Consider the following 21,831-nt stretch of genomic DNA (forward strand, 5'->3'; position numbering starts at 1 on the left):
TTTCAATTAAACCTTCAACAACTCTAAAAATGTATAAATTAACTAAAAGTTTTTGAGTATTTCATCATCATCTGTACATAATATCACGAAAATTACATTATTGCAAACATTTTTAAGATTACTAGAATTACTTATTTTAATAATACAAAATAAGAATAATAAAGTTAAAATCGAAATAATACATTGATTAAATTATTTATGAATTGCTTTTAATGATCATTTCATTGAACCTGTTACTAGTTACAAAACATTTAAGTCCAGGGCTGTGCAAGCCAGGTTTCTAAGTATTCTCTGATTTTCAAACGTGCTGCGACCAACTCTTTAGAATCTTCGTCGCGTTCGTTATACAAATCGGCGCAATGAGAAGTACCTGAAAACATGTTATTTAGATATTTATGGCATAGGAATAGGCAACCGCTGTTAATTACGAAAGAATTAGTACACTGACGGACTCATGAACTACATCAATGTTCAAGAAGCCTTTGAAATAAAAATTTTAACCAAGTATGCAAACTCTTTATACAAATTGAAACCTATTGGTTCGATAACATGTGTCTGTAGGAGATCATTAAATTTTTTGAACAAAATGAAAATGTAATAATAATCGATTTAGGTTCTATTATTAAAAAAATTAAGGTGTATAATCGAAATGCCCCCACACCATACAAGAACTGCCTCCAAAAGCATCACACTCCTCAATGCAACTTTGAGCATATCACACGTCGACGATAGACTCTTCTGCAGCGCCCGTCTGCACATATAAACATGTCCTATATTCATCCGTGAACAATATGGAGACCCATTGCTCTTCAGTTCAATTAAAATGTTCACTTGCTTGTGAGCTGCAGACAGCTTTGGATTTCTAATTTTGATTTGCTGGTCTAAAAGGGGTGATTGCCGCCTTCTTAAGCATCCATCTTATTGTTCGTGCACTCACGTTTACTCCACGCACCACATTCAGGTCTGTTGAAACGGAAGTTGAAACAATAAATTGGTCGCCACGACGTGTGAATGCTTGGGTTATGCCGGTACTGGGTCTCCTTTTGTAAGAACCTATCTCTTCAAACCTTCGGTATACTTTGGAAAACGTAGACTGTTTTTTTCATATTTCTAGCAATCGTTCGTTGATCCAAGCCTTCCGCAGCAATGCCACAATTTGAGCGGATGGTTTGGAAGAAGTTTCATATTTATGGTTACGAAACTTTTGTTGAGATTAAAAGAATTGTAATCAATACAATTGGTAACAATAAAATACGAATTTGAGACTACGTATTAAGCTACGTATGCCTAAATTTTATTTTCCCGACAATGACTGTCTAAGTAAAAATTGAAATTTAGTTTAGTATGAAATGTGCAGTCATTTGACATAAGTTTGAAATAGTAGTAATTGCAGTATTGCGATTGGCCACGAAGTATAATCCTAAATTTGAAAGCGAACAGTTGCATAAAACGTAGTGGATTTCAGCTATCTCTGTTTTTTACAAGATTATAGCCGTCATCTGTCAATCTATAAACGTTTCATACAATCGAGTGAATCGCTTTTTTCGTAGAGAGCTTCACTAGGCTGAGCTATAATTTTGAGTTCGTGGAATGGGTTAAGATGAACCTTGTTCAATTTAACCTCTAGAACTTTAAACTTTGCGCTTTGCCCACAAAATAAAACATGTATTGTACCACTATTCTTCGACAACATTTCTCTAAGTGCTTCGCCTGGTATCAGAAAGCTAAGTCTCGATTATCGAGAAGGCCAAATTGGTTTCGAATTAACTGGGTCTCTTCAATAGCACACTGCATTGGTGGGTAGGACCATGAGACCGTCTCGCTCATTTCGCATTTTTACTTAAAAAGTATTAAAATTAAATTATAATGATATGTAAGATAAAAGTATTACCATTTATAAATATTGCGGGCATGTCCTTCGACTGAGACTTGTAAATCCCCATCACATGCCAGGGATCAATGGAACCTTGCACGAAGAGCACGCGTCTTGCTTTTATATTTAGACCGCCGTAGTAGTTATTAGTCCAATCAATTGAAGAGGTGATGAATTTTTTATCGAACCTTTAAATATATTATTATTCTTAGTGGTGGAAGAACCAAAGCGCATTAAAGATGCCAATGGTGGTATTCTAGTTTATAAAATATTCAATAAAATATGTAAGTATCCAGTATCTTGTCATCCAACGCGGTAATGCTACCAATATTCTTGGTACGCTTCCACGTAATGATTTTATGTAGCGTAGTATTGTAAATATAGTTATAAGTATACAGTTATGTGACATATACTAAATGTTTATTTAATAAACTCCATTGGGCAGCAGACCACCCGTTGAATCTCCCTAGTACACCGTCTTAAAATATTTAAGTTTTTGGTAAAAGTACTGATATAAGTGTCCATTAATAACTGACAAAAAATCGTCGTCTCCTTCAAGGATCCAATTATAGGATAATCCGCTTCTTAGCGCAAGAAGTGCGTTTGAGAGTCATTCGAGATACGGAACGATACACTGATTAATGGCAATACATAAAAACAGGTCATTTCATAGTGACTACTTGCGACCTGAAACTTTTACTAACTTGTGGCTAGTTTCAAACAAATATAATTTACGACTACATAGGAATAGCAAAAAGTTTATTACTTTGTTCCAAATAAATCCTGACACGTACGGATCTCGTAGTCAACTGGAAAATTATCACCAAATAAATCAGCTACAGCCGTCGATGTTTGGAAGTATCCAAATTCTGTACACTGTTGATATGTCCATTGCCGACCTGATAAAAGTAATAAGATCAGTATCAACTGCATATAACTCATGCAATAAAACTTAAGATTTACTTAAGACTTTTCACAAATAAGGCTTAAAGATTAAGGCTGTTTTCAAATTTGTTTTGTTAATCTCAGTGCAATAAGAAAAAAAACTAAACATGTTCGCTAGCGCATTATAAGAAGGGGGTAGAAGTAATCGCCTACCAAGTCTTTGTGCGTTCAGTGATAATACGTCTTCCTTAGTCCAATCCCTTCGATTTTTTAATTTCCCTAACTCCATAACAGGTTGTATCAATACAGATATCGGAATGCTTATGATAAAAATATGTGATACACAAAATCTAATTTCATACTAATCTTATTGTATAGGTTATATATTTTTATACCAACCTAAATCTTCCTCTATCGTAGTATTTTTCAACTGCATTTCATTAATTTTGTAATTATAATATAAACAACCCCAATTGCTCATCCTAGCAATCAAACGTATAACCTTGACGAGTGCATCGTACGCCTTATCGTTGGACTTGGTAAACATGTCACATATCTGATTAAAAATTTCAAATTTATTAGTGAAATGAATAAAAAGTGGTTCCAACACATGAAAATAACGTTTATGTAATGATATTTTAAGGCGCTTTCTTCCACGTCCAAACTATGAAATGAAGTTGCTTGCGTACTCTATAAATAACGATACGACATGGGTACCTTCAAAAAAGTCTTCATAAAAGGCCGACATTACGAGGGTGACCGACGACGTCACCTAACAGGTGGTGATCACATACATATCAGTTGACCACACTCCAAACACTCGTTTGAAGGACAGAGGAGCGGCGCAAATAGTGATAAATAAGATGATGTAAAATACAAAAGGGTAAGTAACGATAAATTGGCTTCGCAGAAGCTGAGCGTCATAAATAGAGCACGGCAATACTTCAACCCGGCCTACATTCTAGCGCTCTACAAAGCGCGGGTTCGTTCTCATATGGAGTATTGCTGTCATCTCTAGTCTGGCGCACCCCAGTATCAGCAGAACCTTTTCATCGCGTTCAACGCGCAATCTTATTGTGTGACACTCCACAAATTAGGATATCGGTCCCACCACCTGGATGTCTGGCGCTCCTCTGCAGTGCGGCTTTCGAGGAACTTTCTAAAAGGCTTTTTCCTTAATTAAGTTATAAGAACAGGCGAAAGTACGTGAAGCGGCAACAAATACTAATTAATGTATGTACCTCTATAACCTCCAATAATATTTCGCTTTTCATCAAAATTAAGTCTTATTTAATATGAAATATGTAGGTAGTCGCACAGAAGTTATTTGCCAAATCTATAGCGCACGAAAAGCAACACACGTTAAAAATTAAAATATACGTTTGCAACGGAAATATTAGTGAAATTATTATTACAAATTAAATAAAATTATATTATTATTACTGACATCCGCATCGTACCGAGTACAAAGCGGCGTGCGAGCGAGAACCAAATCCGACCATGTGTTTAGGCTATGGTAATTGATACGCCCTGCCCATTACAATGCAGTGCCGCTCAGGATTCTTGAGAAACCCAAAATTTCTGAGCGGCACTACAATTGCGCTCGTCACCTTGATGCATAAGATGTTAAGTCTCATTTGTCCAGTTATTTCGATAGCTACGGCACCCTTCCGATCGAAACACAATAATGCTTACACATTACTGCTTCACTGCAGAAACAGGCGCCGTTGTCGTACCCATAATTTAGCCGGCATCCTGTGCAACGGAGCCTCATACTGAAAGGAATGGTAGTATCACATGAGTTTATTTGTTTATTATCTTTTCATCAAACATATCGAGAAATTGCTTGCATGCGATAACTTTCATCTTGTTAAATGATCACCAAATACAAGTACTGTTGCAATATTAAATAACTTACCGTGTTGATCGTGATATTTCTAAATTCAATCGGGATGCTTAGTCTGTTAATTTCATTGTCCTGGACTATTCCGGCCAAGTTGAATGCAATATAGTTATAAAATTGATTCAAATCATCAGTACTCGGGTTTGAGTATGGTTCGCAGGATCTGGAAGTGGGATTTAGTCATGCTATATATTATATTTAGTCATATAATATATTTATTGCAGAGCTGCATGAGTAGAAGTAATCAAGAACCCCGTCTTTGTGGATACTTCGACCCCTTACCCCTTTATTAATAATAGTCTGCTAACTTAAAGCATTGCTAATTCTCACTCAGTCTTCTTCTATTGACCTAAGTCAGAATGAAAAAAAACACTCCTTAGCGGCTGTTATGAATAAGGGGGTAAGTGTTTACGTAGAAATGTCGCTACATAGTGTGTTTATTTGTAATTAAGTAATCACTACATTTAGTTCAAATTTCTTAGTTCTACTTTATATGTGTGTGTATGTAAATAAGTGAATGTTATATTATTATGAATATACATAAAAAATAAATAGAGCTCCAGAAGTTGAACTAATATCTTCTTCTCTTTCTGGCGTTCTCCCGGGATTCTCATTGAACAAAAATCATCAGATGACTTATTAACTCGATTTCTATGTATAGATATTCTTACATTCCCGCCGCCGAATTCCACCTTAGCACGACACGCCACAAATTGCGATAATATCCCCACCATCAGGAGGTGTGGCTTTCCTCCAGTGTGGTTTTCAAGGAAATTTGTTCCACGTACAACAATACTGTGGAATGAGCTTCCTAGTGCGGTGTTCCCGGGATCGCCCCGACATGGGTACCTCCAAAAAAACGCGTACACCTTCCTTAAAGGCTGGCAACGCTCCTATAACCCCTCTATAGCCCTGTCACCTCCTATGACCCCTCTGGTGGTGGTCATTTAACATTAAATAACCCGTACGCTTGTTTGTCCTACTCTTTCAAAACAAATAAAATACCTAATTAATATTTTAACCAACAAATAAAAAAGAAGCAAAAATTTAAACAATAGTAATTGACCTTATTATGTACGCAATAACAAATCTACTAACCAAACAACAAAAAAATATCTAAATTATAATACAAAATATTATAACAATAAAAACATCAAATTCGCAGTCTGCACGTGAAGCAGCTTGCAGCATTGCCACTACAAAGATAACCTTATACTTTTACAGGTATATTATGCCAGAATTTTTATTCCTGTAAATTTATAAGGCAGTACAAGTCTTAAGGAGATTTCGTGTTGAAGGATCGTAAATAATTAACAAATTTACAACAACAACAAAAAAGGTGTACAATTTAAAACAAGGTAAAAATTTAAAACAAAAAACAATCGCAACAGCGTTCGAAAGTTGGTGCCAAGTTAAATATAAAAATTAAGACTTTCAAAACTACAATCTATCTGATGCGGTAATTATTAACACCATAAATGAAAATAGAACTGTAATTTGAAGCGAAGTTTTTAAACGGACGTTGGAGCCGCTCGCTGCGCAGGCTGTCTACTTGAGTTAGGCGTCAGATTTTCTAGCGTTACACGAGAACGTCAGATTTAGGACCGTTACAGATATATTATATAAGTATACAGAGTGGCAGCCGCACTCCCCAACAAATTTAACAAGTCGGTAAAAAAAGGCTTGTTGCCTTTTTAAGCCATAGACATCTTGGATTAAAAAAAAAAAGCCAAAATCACAGCGTTACGTGACTAATCTATACTTATAAAAAAATTATACTTAAAAAATAAATATCTATTATTAAAAAAACATAATACATGAAATCCTCCCAAACAGCTTTCGGATTCTTCTTTATCATGTCCACCAGTTCCTTATGAGACTCTTTTATTTTATTTTCACAGTCAAGGCTTGACGTTTTGGCCCGCAATGCCTGTCTGAATCCTTCATAATACTCTAAAAGACGATAATGAATGAATATAATATAATGTTTATTTAGGCAATTGTTTTATATATAGACAAGTTACCTAATAAGTTGAATGACTACCGTAACCATTTTACTAATGCGAGGCTTCTTTGCACAGAATGCCGCCTAGATTATGGGTATCACTACGGCGCCTATTTCTGCCATGAAGCAGTAATGTGTAAGTGTTATTGTATTTCGGTCTGAAGGGCGCCGTCGCTAGTGAAATTACTGGGCAAATGAGACACAACATCGTATGTCTCACGGTGACGAGCGCAATTGTAGTGCTGCTCAGATTTTTTAGGTTTCCAAGATTCTTGAGCGGCACTGCATTGCAATGGGCATGACGTATAAATTACCATCAGCTCAACGTCCTGCTCGTCTCGTCCCTTATTGTCATACAAAAAACTTCTTTCTAAAGCAAAGCACTCAATGCGATGATTGTAACTTTTAATAAAATAAAATTTATAAGAAAAGAAATTATTTATTGTGCCTACCCTTAAAATCCAATTTAGCATGTAAAGGACTACTTGAAGACACGGATGCGAACACCAGATGAGGGTATTTGACTCGCAGCCAGGCCGCCAAGGCACCAGCATACGATCCTCCAAACGCCACCCACCTCCTTGCTTTGTTACTGTCATTCAGCTGGTATTGTTTATTCATTGTTTCAATGAAGTACGCGACGTCAGCGAGTGCTTGTTGTGATGACAGATATTGCAGGTTTTCCACACTCAAGTCACTACAACATAGATACAACATAATATACACTTTAGTTACCTAAGCCTCTTGTATCATTTAACGAAAATGTAAGCTCTGAGTCTGAATAAATCTATGTAATATATACTAATAAAATGTAAAATAACTATCGAACTTTGTATCACTATGATCATTACTAATACCTGCAATTATCCTCTCCCCGAAATATTTCTTTCGTCTCATTACATTGAATCCAAAACTTTTGAAGGTTACACTTCTACCACGCGTGAAGAAGTGTTGTTAACTATAAATTTTTTCATTAACACATGTTTTTAATTTTGTTTTAAGTATTGGTTTTACTATTTTCTTAATATTTTTTTTAATAGAATGACTGTTTTTTTAACGAAAAACTTAAGTGTTTAACAAATCAAAATTTTCGATATTCATTATGTCTACGTACTTACTATATACTTACTCATATTTGATAAATAGCCATCCCCTGGTGTAAACTTAAGATCATAACAGTGAGCTGACGATAAAATATCATATAAAACAAGCAAAATAAATGGTATGAAATAAGAGAAAATGATATTGTGAGTAAATAAGTAAGGAATATTTACATTAACTATTTTATAGAAACTTTTTAATTACTTTGTTGGATGACTTTTTCCATAATAACGATGTTCCAATGTGATACAAAGTGCTTTAAATTCCTGAGCATTATAGTGCCATGGTCCACTGACCATCCATTGGGCGTTAGCATTTGATTCTCCTCCAACCCTCAAAAATATTGGCCCGTTTTTGAAATCGAAGAAGGTGTCATCCACAAAGTAGCGCTAAAAAGATACTAACAATGTCATTATAATTACGATAAATATTAATTATAAAATAATCAAAATTTTATTCAAAACGCAGAAGAATGTGACCGACACACCGACAGTCTGAGATAAATTTGTCGTAAAAGAGGGGAAACAGACAAGCGATGAAAAATGGTAAGGCAACCGCTCATGGACATTCGCAACAACAGATGCGTTACCGGCCAGTAGCTGTACGAGGTTGTAGAATGCCAGACGTCAATATGATGCGGGGGCATTACACATTTAACGTCATTACCTTCGGTGGTAGAATTCAGCTGCTGGCATCACCCGAACAAATCTTCTGAGCACTCCTCGAGATAAATGCAGACAGAAGATGCAAAGACAACCCACATGTCACATCATTATTGAGAAATAGGTATTAAAATTATCTCCCTCACCTTTGATCTTTCCCATAGAGTACGATAGGAACAACTGTAGCTCACAGATAAAGGGTTCGTATTTGTATCTATTCCCCTGTTCCAAAAGATTGCCAAAAACATACAAAGACATATTTTTCTTTAATTAAAATAGTTTGACCATTTGACCACGGTTTTAAGAACGAGACATATTGTGAATTTTATATTTCCTTTGGTATTTATATGTGTTACCATAAAAAAATTACCGAATTTCACTGCTCAATACACAACTGAATATTAATAACGGTTTAATTACTTTTTATTTTTATTTTCAAACCACGCACCGCTGTATTAGAATTAACAAAACAAAACATTCTAGTCAGTCCAATCCGTGTTGAATTTTAGCAAGACCTAACGAACAGCAAATCACTTTTTTTCTATTATGTACATTAAACATTTAGTAATGTTGTGTCCATAAGTTTAAATATATATTAAAATAATTACTTAAATGATATGAAACTAATGTTCTCAATTGACCCTCACATAGTCCTTTTAGTCATTTTATGGATTGGATGCCAAGGTCTATGCGGAGCATATCATAGATCTCTCTAACCACAAATTATAATCCAGCACATTAAGATCGGCACTAAATGACGACCAGTCTTCAGCTCTCATAAAGTCAGAAACGTTTCAACCACAGGTTCCAAGAATGTGTGTCGTCAGTGGCGCAATAGATTGAACCATTGACTCTCACCAAGAAGCTGCCGGTTCGATCCTCGTCCGCCACGTTTATTTGACGCTTTATAAGGCCGGCATCGTTCTTGTCATTCCTCTGTTGTTACAACAGAGCGGTGCTTACAATCAGGAGACCCGTTTGCTTAGTTGTCTTCCACGACTATTTCAAAATTATGTTTGTGTATATTGGAGTTTGATTTGAGTCGTAGTCGTAGATTCCACCAAAGCATGGCTCAGTCACATCTTGTTAACTAGCACTACACCACTTAATCAGTTAAGTTGAATAATGCTCGCTGTATTCTGCTTTAAGCATAAACTAGATAATCACGTTGTTAAAATATCGCCTGATAGTGAAATTCTTCTGCGACCATGCAAGATTTACTCTCTAGGAAGTTTTTCCTAATATTTTAAACAAACGTTCAGATATTGAATGTTCTCTTTCGCTATATACGTAATATGTGAAATATGTAAAATAAGTGTAAAACACAGAAGTAACATATTTTACAAATAAAAATAAACAATACCTGCTTCCACATTCGCTCATCTGTTGGGGTGAAATGATCAAGTTTTTGCATAAACCACTTAGCAGGTACAATACCATGCTGGTCGATATCTGCACTCACTGCTTTATGTTCTCCTGAAAAACGTTTCACACGAAAATGTTTCCAGCACTCAAATGAATCAAACAAGATAACCATCACGCAATAATGGAGATAATACATTTTATAAAACTAATTAAATACAGAGGTCGCACATAAATAGTTTAAATCAAACTCAACTACTTAATCCCTACAAGCAAGCTGTTAGTGTGAATATGTAATGCATAACCGCTATCTATATAATTAAAATATGTTAATATGAAACGAATGTACTGTTGTAATAGGTATCAAATGAATTTATTGCTTGGAGGTTATCTATAAGTTAAAAAAATTCAACTACATAATAATTAAAAACTATATACTTACTTTCTAACTTAATCTCCTGAAGCCCATACACGAGTGTTATTCAAATTAAATACTTTTACATATTAGAAATTGAATTCCAAAATCATTTATTGCACGTCAAATCCTATTACAAAAGAGATGGATCCACTGACCGGAGATAAACGGGTGATCCATTTTTTTTTAAATAAAATTAATTGCATTATCTGATTTTGGTGCTTCAGTCTCTACAGAGGTGCCAGATTGATTATCGATATATCGAAGAGTTCAAGTGTTAGTATGGAACCACCACCTTGTCAATCCATCTCCAGGATCAGTTCTCAAAGCGGGGAGTCAGACAAGGCGATGTCTCATCACCGCTGCATTGGAAGATGTCTTTAAGCTTGTGGACTGGAACGGGCTCACTCGGAACCATTTTTATTTTTTCAATTCCTTATAGTTAGATTAAAGTTACGTCACTTTAGATATATTATTTGAAAATATTTTCTATGATGATAAAGGTACCTAATATTGATTTAAAGGCGTGGCAATGAGTTTCTTGTTACTTCCTCTCAACTTTTCCGAATGACGGTAAATAGTAAAATGGTTGAGTTCGACATTTAAAAGAATAATTTATTTTCCTACATTAATAAAATAACATTTGTTTTGTTTTGATTTTATTTTATTTGAGTTAACCACAAAATCATTTAATATATATACAAAATTCTATTGAATTACGCAACACATTTTGGTACATTTCTGGAATCAGTTCGTGAAACCATATATATCACCCAATAAAATAAATTTTGACTCGACATAACCGAGTAGTAGGCACAACAAGTTTATGTTTGTTCCTGGTCACATTACGAATAAACATAAACTAACATTGTTTATTAATTTATTATATACCTACATATTAACATGAGGAATATATTCAGAGGCTGTAGCTTATAATAATAGCCTATAGCCGTAGCTATACTAAATAATATTGTAGTTAATAAATTAATTTCTTAAATTATCCTCTTAATGATAATATGAATAAATAGCGAAAACAACCCATTTTCTGCAATACAAATATAGTATCGGCATTACCACGAAATAATATACGATTGCAAATATAGAATAAGATAATATAATTCAGCTCTATCATTGTCAGTTAATTTATCAAATTATTTAATCTTCAGGTGTAGCGTTGAGTGAAGTTAGCGATTAAAATGCTATAAATTAATAATTCAATAAGCCGTTTAGGTACCCAACCAACCAATAACATGAAGAGAGTAAACTTCTCAGTGTCCGCCAGCAATATATTTATGGAATAATTTCACGATTTCATGTAAAAAGTAATATAAACTCTAATGATAATAACAGAATTACCACGCTTTGCTCAGTCACAATATGAATTTAATTCAGCAAACGCTTCTAAGTAACTATTTTAGTAAATTTAATAAAATTATGAGGTAAATAAATAAATACTCTTTAACAAAATCTTTAAGATCATGGTTAGTTAGTAACTTTATGTGTACCTTTCGGAAGGACCTATCCTACCATAGAGGGTAGGGCACAAAATATTCTATACCATATACCTATTATTCGTCTTGAATAAATAATTATTATTATAATTAATTCTGAATATTTGTTTTGGAACTAAATGTTCAATCTAATATTTTTGCTGATGGATGAAGAGAAGTAGTCGAACCTTGTATAAAATAATGAATTAAATTCTAAGCGGACTTTATAAAATTACTAGCTGACCCGGCAAACGTTATTTTGCCATATTAAGCGTTATTTTATTAAGTAATAAAATATTGCCTATATTATAGCCTGTACATCATTTTGTTCTATTGTCAATAGTTTTTGCAGCGCACGCAAAAATAGGTTTTCGATTTTACACCTTGTGTTACAAAATAGCAATTTTATTACGGATCCCTAATTTTGAAAAAAAAACATAGCCTATAGCCTTCCTCGATAAATGGACTACCCAACACTGAAAGAATCATTCAAATCGGACCAGTAGTACCAGAGACTAGCGCGTTCAAACAAACAAACAAACACTGCAGCTTTATAATATTAGTATAGATAGAATGTAGTCTCTTTATTTTAAGTACATTGTTAACAATAGCAAGATCGTAAAACACAACAAGGGGATGGATGTTTTATTAAGGTAAAAAGTACTTCTACCGAGCTTCATAAGCAAAGTGTCAATCACCACTCTACTACCTGTGAGAGAATGAATGCATCTTATGACCATAAATATACGTTTATTTATTTACATACAATATTAACAATTAAACAAGTAATTCATGACAGTTTTTATAAAAACAATCCGTTACGATTATTATATACTGTTGAAACTTGGTAAGGAGATATATTCTGTGAACTGCATTAAGATTTTCACACAAAAATAGAAAATAAAAATAATAAATTTTGGGGGTTCCCCATACTTCGAAATGAAACTCAATTTTTTTTTCATTAAACCCATACGTGTGGGTTTAGATATATGTATCTATGGATAGGTCTTCCAAAATTATATTGAGGTTTCTAAAATATTTTTTTCCTAAGCTGAATAGTTTGCGCGAGAGACACTTCCAAAAAAGCGTGTTTTTTATTTTGTTTGACTATTATTTTACTAAGCAGTTAATTTACTTTATATGTGATTGAAAGGAGAACTCAGCGGCCATATCACAGTTGTGGTGTATGTACGAACTATGTACGTAAGGTACAGAAAACTCACAACTCTGTATTCTGAGACAGAATGCTAATAGACTTTACTCCAAATTAATAGCTATAATAAACGTGTCAATATTATTTATTTAACCAGTTATCTAAGTACGTTTCAATTTGTATACGGGCCTCAGTTAACTCTTTTGAGTTCTCATCACGTTTCTCGTACATGTTCGCGCAGTGGGCTGTACCTGAAAGTAAATATCATTACTTAGAGAATTTGGAGATTTTACTAAACAAAATACATTAATGAAACATCAGTCTTGCTTGTATATCATTAAATAGTCCATGCCTACGCTTCTTTTTTTATGGAATAGGAGGACAAACGAGCGTACGGGTCACCTGTTGTTAAGTGATCACCGCCGCCCACAATCTCTTGCAACACCAGAGGAATCAGGATCACAGGAGCGTTGACGGCCTTTATATATATACCTTTATAACAAAAAAAACTTCATAATCCAATTAATATATATATATTTTCCCGCTCTAATTAAAAAGTTATAATTAATCAATATTTATGATTTTTTGAAAATACCGTTAATAAAAATTGTAGGCATTTCAGGGAGTCTTGATTCAGTAATGCCCAACACATGCCAGGGATCAATTGAGCCATGCACGAACACTATGCGTCTTGCTTCTATATTTAGACCACCGTAGTTGGTATTTGTCCAATCGATCCGAGAGCGCATGAGTGTCTCGTTCAAACTGCAAAAAGTATTTTAACAACCAATAATCTATTTTAAATTCCTGGTTCTCCTTATTTGGCCTTTTAAAATGCAGATAAGATGCAACTGAACGTGTTTTGGGAGAGAAGGCTAATCGAGCACATACCTAGTCTTGTAATTGCAAATAAAATTTATTACTTTTACTGTGTCTTATTTTCATACATAAATATAAAACAATTTAAAATATAAAAAGCTTATTCGAAGTGGTCTCCATTGGCTGAAATACAGTCCGTTAAACGTTGAGGCCGCTGTTATCAATAGATGCACGCACTCTTTCCATGGGAAAATTCTTCAGTGCCAATCGTACGGATTGTTTTAGGGACTCTACTTATGTAATGCAATCACAGCGATGCGGTTCTCTTTATCACCCCACTCCATTTTAATATTGCAAAATATTGTACAAATTACTATGCATTGGCGCCAAAATGAGAAAACTCTATGAACAATCATATAAAAATGACAGATTCCAAATTCAAATGTAATATTTTGTTAATTTTTATTGTAACAGTATTTGTGGCCAGAATAAGTATACATACGGGTCACCTGATGGTATGTCATAATCGCAGCCCATAGGTGTACCCTCTTGTAAGCCTACATTATAAAATTGAAAATCGAAAACACATTGATACGTGGTAGGGGAGAATTGGTAAATCTGTAGTCTGTATTTATTTACATCTGTATGTCAGTTTGTCCCTATATATTGCATTTTTGTTTTCCCCGATCCTGTTTTTATGTAAATCTGACGTTTAATCTGTTGCCATTCGTACAATGTAAAAGTATGAATTTAAATAAAACCAGTCTTGCTACCAACTTAAGATTTTTTAATATATGACCACTTAGGGTGGGGCAACACTTATTAACAGGTTAACAAGATCTAAGGACGGAAGATCCATTAAAAAGAGAGATAGAGAATGCAAAGAGAGAAAGAGCAAAATGCAGATAGAAGCAAAATATTCTTACATGGTTCCAAAAATATCCTGACATTGTTTCACAAACAGATCAATCGGGAAGTAGTCACCGAACAAAGGCACTACGTCACTGGATGTTTGATAGAATCCAAATTCTGTACACGTTTGATATGTCCACTGGCGACCTACAATATAAACAAAAAAATAATAACTTACGATGTTCTTACCTTAAATTATAAGTTGTTTCTTCACATAAATGTACTTAACACATATTTATTATTTGCTTACATTACTACACATACCTAGTGTTTCCTGTGTAAGTTTTAACGTACCTAGGTCCACCGTTATCGTCGTATTTCTAAGGTCTGATATCAATGTGTCATATTTGTAATCAATGCAATCTGCGTTTCCCATCCTAATTATTAAGTCGTTTAGCTTGACGAGGGCTTCATATGGTTCATCACCTGCCTTTGTGAACATATCGCAAACCTGCGTTTATATATCATTCCTTCAAAAAGTTTTACATATAAGCTTATAAATATAAAAAAAATCACCTAATTGTGAATTAGAACCCCGTCTATAATTCGGATTCTTGATTGAGCCGCCTATTCTGAGCGGCGTCACAATTGCAATCGTCACATCAAGATGTTAAGCCCATAAGCCCAGTAATTGCGCTAGTTACGGCGCCCTCAAAACCGAAACAAAGAAATGCATTACACTCGTTTGCCTTCTATTCCATGAAACACATCGCTGTAGGAAGTTCGGTTCATAATAACTTCATTATCTCACTAACTATTAGCAAACAACACTAGTAATATTACCCTGTTAGGCTAGAGAACTATAAGAGTGGATTAATGTTTAACTCACAGTATTAATGGTGACATTTTGAAATTCAGGTTGTAAGTTCAATCTATTCACTTCATTGTACTGAACAATTTGAGCGAAATTTTGTGCAACTGAATTGTAAAAAACCTTTACGTCATCTGTGGTCATTGTTGAGAATGGCTGACTGCAGGACCTATCAATATAAAACATAATTATTATTTACTTAACAAAGATACACAATTGATGATTATTGCACAAAAGGATTTAATAAAATTTGTGGGTATTCAATGAGACTGAGCCGCCGCGCTGCCTGTGCTGGCTCGGTGAAAGTCCTCTCGGGTTGACTAACAGTGTGTTTGACACTGACCTGTATAAATACTACTGGACAGGCTGTTCCATATGTTTGACAACGTCTAGAGAATTAATTTTGACGTATAATACAAATGGCTGCGAAGGAACTTACAATACTCTGAAGTATTTTACATTTTGAATTAATTTCGTTCGTTTTCCGTGTGATTTATACTTAAAGAATCAACGTGATAAAGTATACATTATTTTTGTAAATAGTTTCCCACCATCTATGTTGACCATTAGGTTGTCATCACTAGTTTTAGTACCGCAGACTCTCGCTGCATGGCCAACAGCGCCAAAATGGCGAATATCAAACAGGCACAAAAGCACTTTGACAGCCGCCAGTCCAGTGGTATATAGTAGAGGCCAGTCATGTAGTATTTCTTATTATTAATATCGCCTTGGTTGTCGCTTTTGTCATAAGGTTCACCAACGTTATCACGAGCACAACTCCTTCTTTTTTTTCACAAACCCAAATTACTTCTTCGAGGCTATCAATTATAATTTTTTAAAGATACTACTGAAAACAATTCCAAAGGGTGCCTGTATGGAGGGATGTATGAAGCGCTGACTTGATGTATATGTTGAAGGGACAAAATAAAAAGATTTTTTGTATGTTTATTTCAACGGAATATTGAATAATTGAAGCGCAACAGTTACAGTTTGAAGGCAGGTTAATAAAAAATAACACCAGGTGCAGTCCTAAATGTTCCCAAAAAACTTAAGTCCACAAACTAACACCCTGAATCGGTTCTGTGTTTTTTCTTGTGGTACAAGAATCAAGAGGGGCGGTGATTATTTACCATCATGTCATGGTCATCTTGATGCTCGCAATCGAAGGTAAATCGTGTGGTAATAATTTTTTTCTTCATTGGTAACTATATTTTGTAAGAATAATCTATACTAATAATACCTAATTAACCCAAAAAAAATTAAAAGACTTTTGCGCGGTAGTTGGATTTGTGAAGTAAGTCGGAGAAAACACGGTCGAACGAAATATTTTTACCAACGCTACCTGAACTATGAGAGATAGACGATTATTTTGTATACACTTATTTATCACGTTAGATATATATAGTAATACTAAATGATCTATAACACTAGGGCAGTAGGGTGACCAGCAAGTCTATCACTTTTGACTGCTCCAACAAGAAGAGCTTAAAGTACTCTATGAAGAACCGCCTGAAAAGTAATAGCTGAGAGCAATACCTAAGAGTTACCATACTACCTTAACTTAATAATACGAAATTATATACTTCATAATAAAGCCGACATCGCTAAGATTTTGCATGTAGTTATATGATATTACAATTAATAAAATTATAATAACTAAAACAATATAACATTAACAGGTTACTAATTATAATATTAATATTATCATAACTGTATGTATAGTTTATATATAACTGGTACTAGTTAGAATGTCAAATAACTATAACAATACATATACATACTTAAAATCCTTTTCAACAGCGCTCGGATTTGTCTTCATTTGAGCAACCAACTGTTCATGAGCCATCTTTACTTTGTTCCCACATTCAACACTCGAAGTCTTTTCTTTTAATGATTGTTCAACAGCAACAAAATATTCTACAATGAAAAAATTATGTAACTGTAGAACTGCTACACATATATACTAAAGTACGTTATCAAAAAACACTTTTGAATAGTCAATTAAATCTTTTAACTGTATCACATATACGTTAAGCTAATTATACCGAGTGGTATCAGAAAGAAGCTCAACGGAAATCTCAAGTTCGTATTCTACAATGTGAAGAATCTTAGTTTATGTTATTATGTACCGTATAATAACCTTGTGTGCTAGCTAAGTTCAACTGCATTGTTGTCTATAAAATTTAATTTTATGAATTATAAATTTGCGCAGAACTACCACCACATCTATTTAATAATAATAATTTATAAATTACATAATTAGTTTAATGAATAATATAATTTAGAAACATATTTTTAACTTGTAATACTATTATTTATTGGGAAAATCATTAAATTATTTCTTCTACAAAATGTACAATTAGTGTACTGTTGTGTTGTGATGTCGGTCTCCTCAGCAGAGATCGTGAGGATGATGGGCCGAGAGGGTGAAGAATTTATCTAACGGCGACACAGCTATATATAGAAGAAATGCGAATCTATAATTACTGTAACCAATTCTGATTGACAAGTCGTAAGCAGCGCTTGGATTTAGCACCATTGTATTTTCAATATAAACTACCTATTAACTTAATTATAAACATTAATCCTATAGGTCACATTACTCTAAGCGGTCGAAGTCGGCCATACCTCTAAAGTCTAATTTAGCATATAAAGGGCTACTTGAAGACACGGATGCGAACACCAGATGAGGGTATTTGACTCGCAGCCAGGCCGCCAAGGCACCAGCATACGATCCTCCAAACGCCACCCACTTCCTTGCTTTCTTACTGTCATTCAGCTGGTATTGTTTATTCATTGTTTCAATGAAGTACGCGATGTCAGCGAGTGCTTGTTGTGATGACAGATATTGCAGGTTTTCCACACTCAAATCACTAGAACATGCATTATTTTACATTATATATGCATAATTAGATTTCAAGTAGTGTAAAAACTTCGGATCGTAATCGTTGCGCAGTTTGCCATTTAAATTTTCAGGAATATCTTCTACGTCTTAAGGCCTTTAAGCTCAAACTCAAAAAAGCTTGAACTGTTCGCTTTTAAGTCTTCAATCAAAAAGTAGAGCCCATGTAAAGAAAATAGAAGAAACTCACTGGACACTTTAAAAAATTATAAAATCGGTTGACCCTAAAGGCCATCCCTGCAACTCCCGCTAATTCCATACCGAAATGCTTCAAATTGTACTTATCACGACCAGACTTCTTTTAAACTTCTAACAGTCTAATAAAAGTCTCGAAGTTTAATAAAACACATTTTTTTTTATTTTCACACGGCAGTACCTTTTGAATGAATGAACCGATTTTCATGCGGTTGGCGGCATTCGATGCAGTTTTTTCTTTGAGTTTCAATTGATTGAAATAGGAATTTCGAAGTCATTCCCTAAAAACACTTTTTTTCGGTTTTCTTTCGTCAACGTCAAGTCACGAACAAATCAACCGATTTTGACCGGCTTGGTGGCGATCGACGTGGTTTTTTCATGTTAAGAGCTGATTGATCGATCGGTAAAGCAGTTTAAAAGTTATTCCAAAAAAACGACACAAAATATGAAAATCATTTTTCGTTGTTTTTTTTGAGATTACTTAAAATTATCTGAATTGTATTCAAAATCTAAGTTTCATCAAGCGCTTTCGAATGGCGCCATCCGCAATGAAATCTGAGAAAAATGAGTTTAACTGACCTCGTTAGCGTTAATATATTCTGGTATATGGTGTATTCGGACGTAGGTATATGATATGACTTTATTTTTAATTTATTCACAATATTGCAATTTGAATTAATATTAATAACACAATCCACGTACAAAAGTTACTTATAAAAAATATTAAATTAGTATTTACGGTGTTGGCTGACTCTTCCCGTAGTAGCGATGTTCAAGCATAAGGCAAAGTGCTTTAAATTTCTGAGCATAATTAATCCATGTGCTTCTGATCATCCATTGAGGATTAGCTTCACTTTCGCCTCCAACCATCAAAAATATTGGTCCTGCTTCATTAGAATCGAAGAAGCTATCATTAACAAAATATCGCTAAAACAAATAATTAAATCAATATTTTATTACCTTTTGTGGTGGGTCAATCAACATTACGTCTATCGGTACGTGGTCGCCATTTGAGGACATTACCGCCCCAATGGCCATTTCTCCGTCCAGCTATGTGCCCTGCCCACTGCCAGTTTAGTTTCGCAACCATCTCGGCTATGTCGGTAACTTTGGTTCTCCTACGAATCTCCTCATTTCGATCTCACAGGGACACTCCGAGTATAGCACGTTCGCACGCACGTACGTTCCGTATGTCATCACTGGCAACAAACGCTTGTTAAAAACCTTCGTCTTCAGACGCTGTGGTATTTTGGACGAGATGATTTTACGGAGCTTCCCAAACGCTGGCCATACGAGTGGGATTTTATGAGGGACCTCTTTCGCGAAATTGGACTTGCCCAACCGGATTATTTGTCCAAGGTAGACTACTCGTCAACGAACGACGTACTTGTCAACGAACGATGTACTCGTCAACAATTTCAAGAGTACCGATCCCAGATGTTACGGGTGTAGGTGCGACATGGGCATTAGACATGATCTTCATCTTGTCCATGTTCATTTTGAGCTCCTAGTGGAGGTGTATTGAGGCCGAGATCGAGCATATTATGGCTTAAGTCTTCCATGGTATCTGTAATGAATACCATATCGTTTCCGAATCGAAGGTGAGTGATGTATTCGCCGTTTATTTTGATGCCAATCCCCTTCCAGTCCAGAAGCTTAAAGTCATCTTTCAATGCAGCGGTAAATAGCTTAGCCGATATGACACCGCCTTTGACTCCCCGCTGCGGATAGGCTTCAAGAACTGATCCTGGAGACAGACTGACATGGTGGCGTTTCCAAACTAACACTTCAATATACATACAATATATTCATATATAGTACTGAAATAACGAGATAAAAATACCTGTTTCCATGTCCGCGTGTCCAATGTATTGAAATGGTCAAGTTTTTGCTGCAACCAGTGCCCGGAGGTGATATGATTATCGTCAGAAGAGCTAGGATGTAGGCCCCCCGAACTTTGTCTTAAGCGAAAATATTGCACACTTTGAACCGTCATCAATCCGTTCATAAAAGTTGAAATAATTATTGTAAGACCGTTCATATTTAATAAAAAAAATATTTGGATACAACATGTGCTGTACCTATATCAAGTTGATGTCCTATCTAAAGTGAAAACAGCATGACTCTTAAACTCGCAAGTAAATGGTAAAAAATTTACATGCACTATCTTACTAAGTATACAATTATTAAACTATCATTAACATAAGCATTATATTATTAATGTATGTTCATGAATAAATACGTTCTAGTGTAGGAGGGATAATGTTTGTACCTAAGTACCTATACCAACCGTATAGGTAGGTACCTACTAATTTTGATTTCAATCTTTGAATCAAAGTTGAAAGATTTGGACTCTTTTTTTATATGAAAAGGTATATATTATATTACCAGTAGGTACTTAGGAACTATTTAAATTTAAGGTATAGGTACCTACAAATATAGAAGTTCTAATGTTTTGTACATATCACACAATTATTTACAAAGAAATAATAAATTATTGAAGTCGCCTCGTCAGTATCTATATCACCTATCAAATTCAACACCGGCAAAGTCCTGGCAGCTAACGACACTTTGCGGTTCGTCTATCATCAACACCAACATCCTCAAACAGCATGTAGTATCATCCAGCACATTGTTTGAAAAATAGGGAAAACGAAAGTGACATAGCGCCTGAACGATCGGTTACATTCGATACCTAAACATACAACGAAGATCGGCTCGAATCACCGACGATCAAGTCAGGCTTGATTCTTTGGCTCTCTGCATCTTCTACCGCATTTATCACGGGAAGTTCTCAGAGGAGTTGTTCAAGTAGATATCAGCAGCCGAATTCCACCACCGGACTATCAAAATGCTAAAATCATTCGCCTGGTATTCCACGACCACGACTCTTGCGAGGAATTTCTTGCCTCGCACAGCCACTTTGTGGAATCAATTACCGGCTGCAGTTTTCCCGGGCCGGGACTCAGGGACCTTCCAGCAAAGAGCATACTCCAACATCAGAGGCACATTTCTGGTCCCTTGGATTTCAGATGTCTGTGGGTGGTTTCCCCCATCGGGAGTCTGTTGCCCCTTTGCACCCTTCTATATTAAAAATTACCGCTCACTCCAAATAACGTAAATTAGTGCTCGGATCTTTCATATAACATGTTACAGTACAAACTAGTTTCTTAGTGTAAAATAAATATTAGGTATTAAAGTATGAAATTAACGATTTAAACTGAAAAATTGAACTTCGTTTTATTTTTTAATTTATTTTTTTTGATTCGACAAACTGTGTGAATGTATTTTCTACTGCCTCCTGAGAAGAAAACTTTTTCACGTAGAAAATTGTCCAAATCAC

General features: G+C 34.9%; 1 protein-coding gene across 1 annotated transcript; it reads right to left on the bottom strand.

Moving 5' to 3' along the window:
- Positions 1 to 187: 187 nt before the first annotated feature.
- LOC126978984 (uncharacterized) lies at positions 188 to 20,513 on the bottom strand. Its single transcript, XM_050828123.1, has 18 exons — positions 20,332 to 20,513; positions 19,228 to 19,415; positions 18,020 to 18,264; positions 17,173 to 17,308; positions 15,410 to 15,560; positions 14,875 to 15,031; positions 14,595 to 14,727; positions 13,445 to 13,614; positions 13,039 to 13,100; positions 9,793 to 9,999; positions 7,972 to 8,156; positions 7,119 to 7,363; positions 6,479 to 6,614; positions 4,677 to 4,824; positions 3,158 to 3,314; positions 2,640 to 2,772; positions 1,892 to 2,061; positions 188 to 370 (listed from the first exon to the last, which is right to left on the bottom strand). The coding sequence occupies exons 1-18, from the start codon at positions 20,494 to 20,496 to the stop codon at positions 252 to 254; spliced, it is 2,907 nt and encodes a 968-aa protein (XP_050684080.1). The 5' UTR covers positions 20,497 to 20,513; the 3' UTR covers positions 188 to 251.
- Positions 20,514 to 21,831: the final 1,318 nt, after the last annotated feature.

This window comes from Leptidea sinapis, chromosome Z (genome assembly GCF_905404315.1).
Source record: "Leptidea sinapis chromosome Z, ilLepSina1.1, whole genome shotgun sequence".
In the NCBI taxonomy this organism is placed as follows: Eukaryota; Metazoa; Arthropoda; class Insecta; order Lepidoptera; family Pieridae; genus Leptidea; species Leptidea sinapis.

Bases quoted from the DNA above. Each gene is read 5' to 3' on its own strand.
- LOC126978984 (XM_050828123.1), bottom strand. From the start codon at position 20,496: ATGAACGGATTGATGACGGTTCAAAGTGTGCAATATTTTCGCTTAAGA. The intron at 19,416-20,331 runs GTATTTTTATCT...TATTTGTTTTAG, and splicing joins ACACGCGGACATGGAAACAG to CGATATTTTGTTAATGATAG. The intron at 17,309-18,019 runs GTATGGCCGACT...TTTTCATTGTAG, and splicing joins TGCTAAATTAGACTTTAGAG to AATATTTTGTTGCTGTTGAA.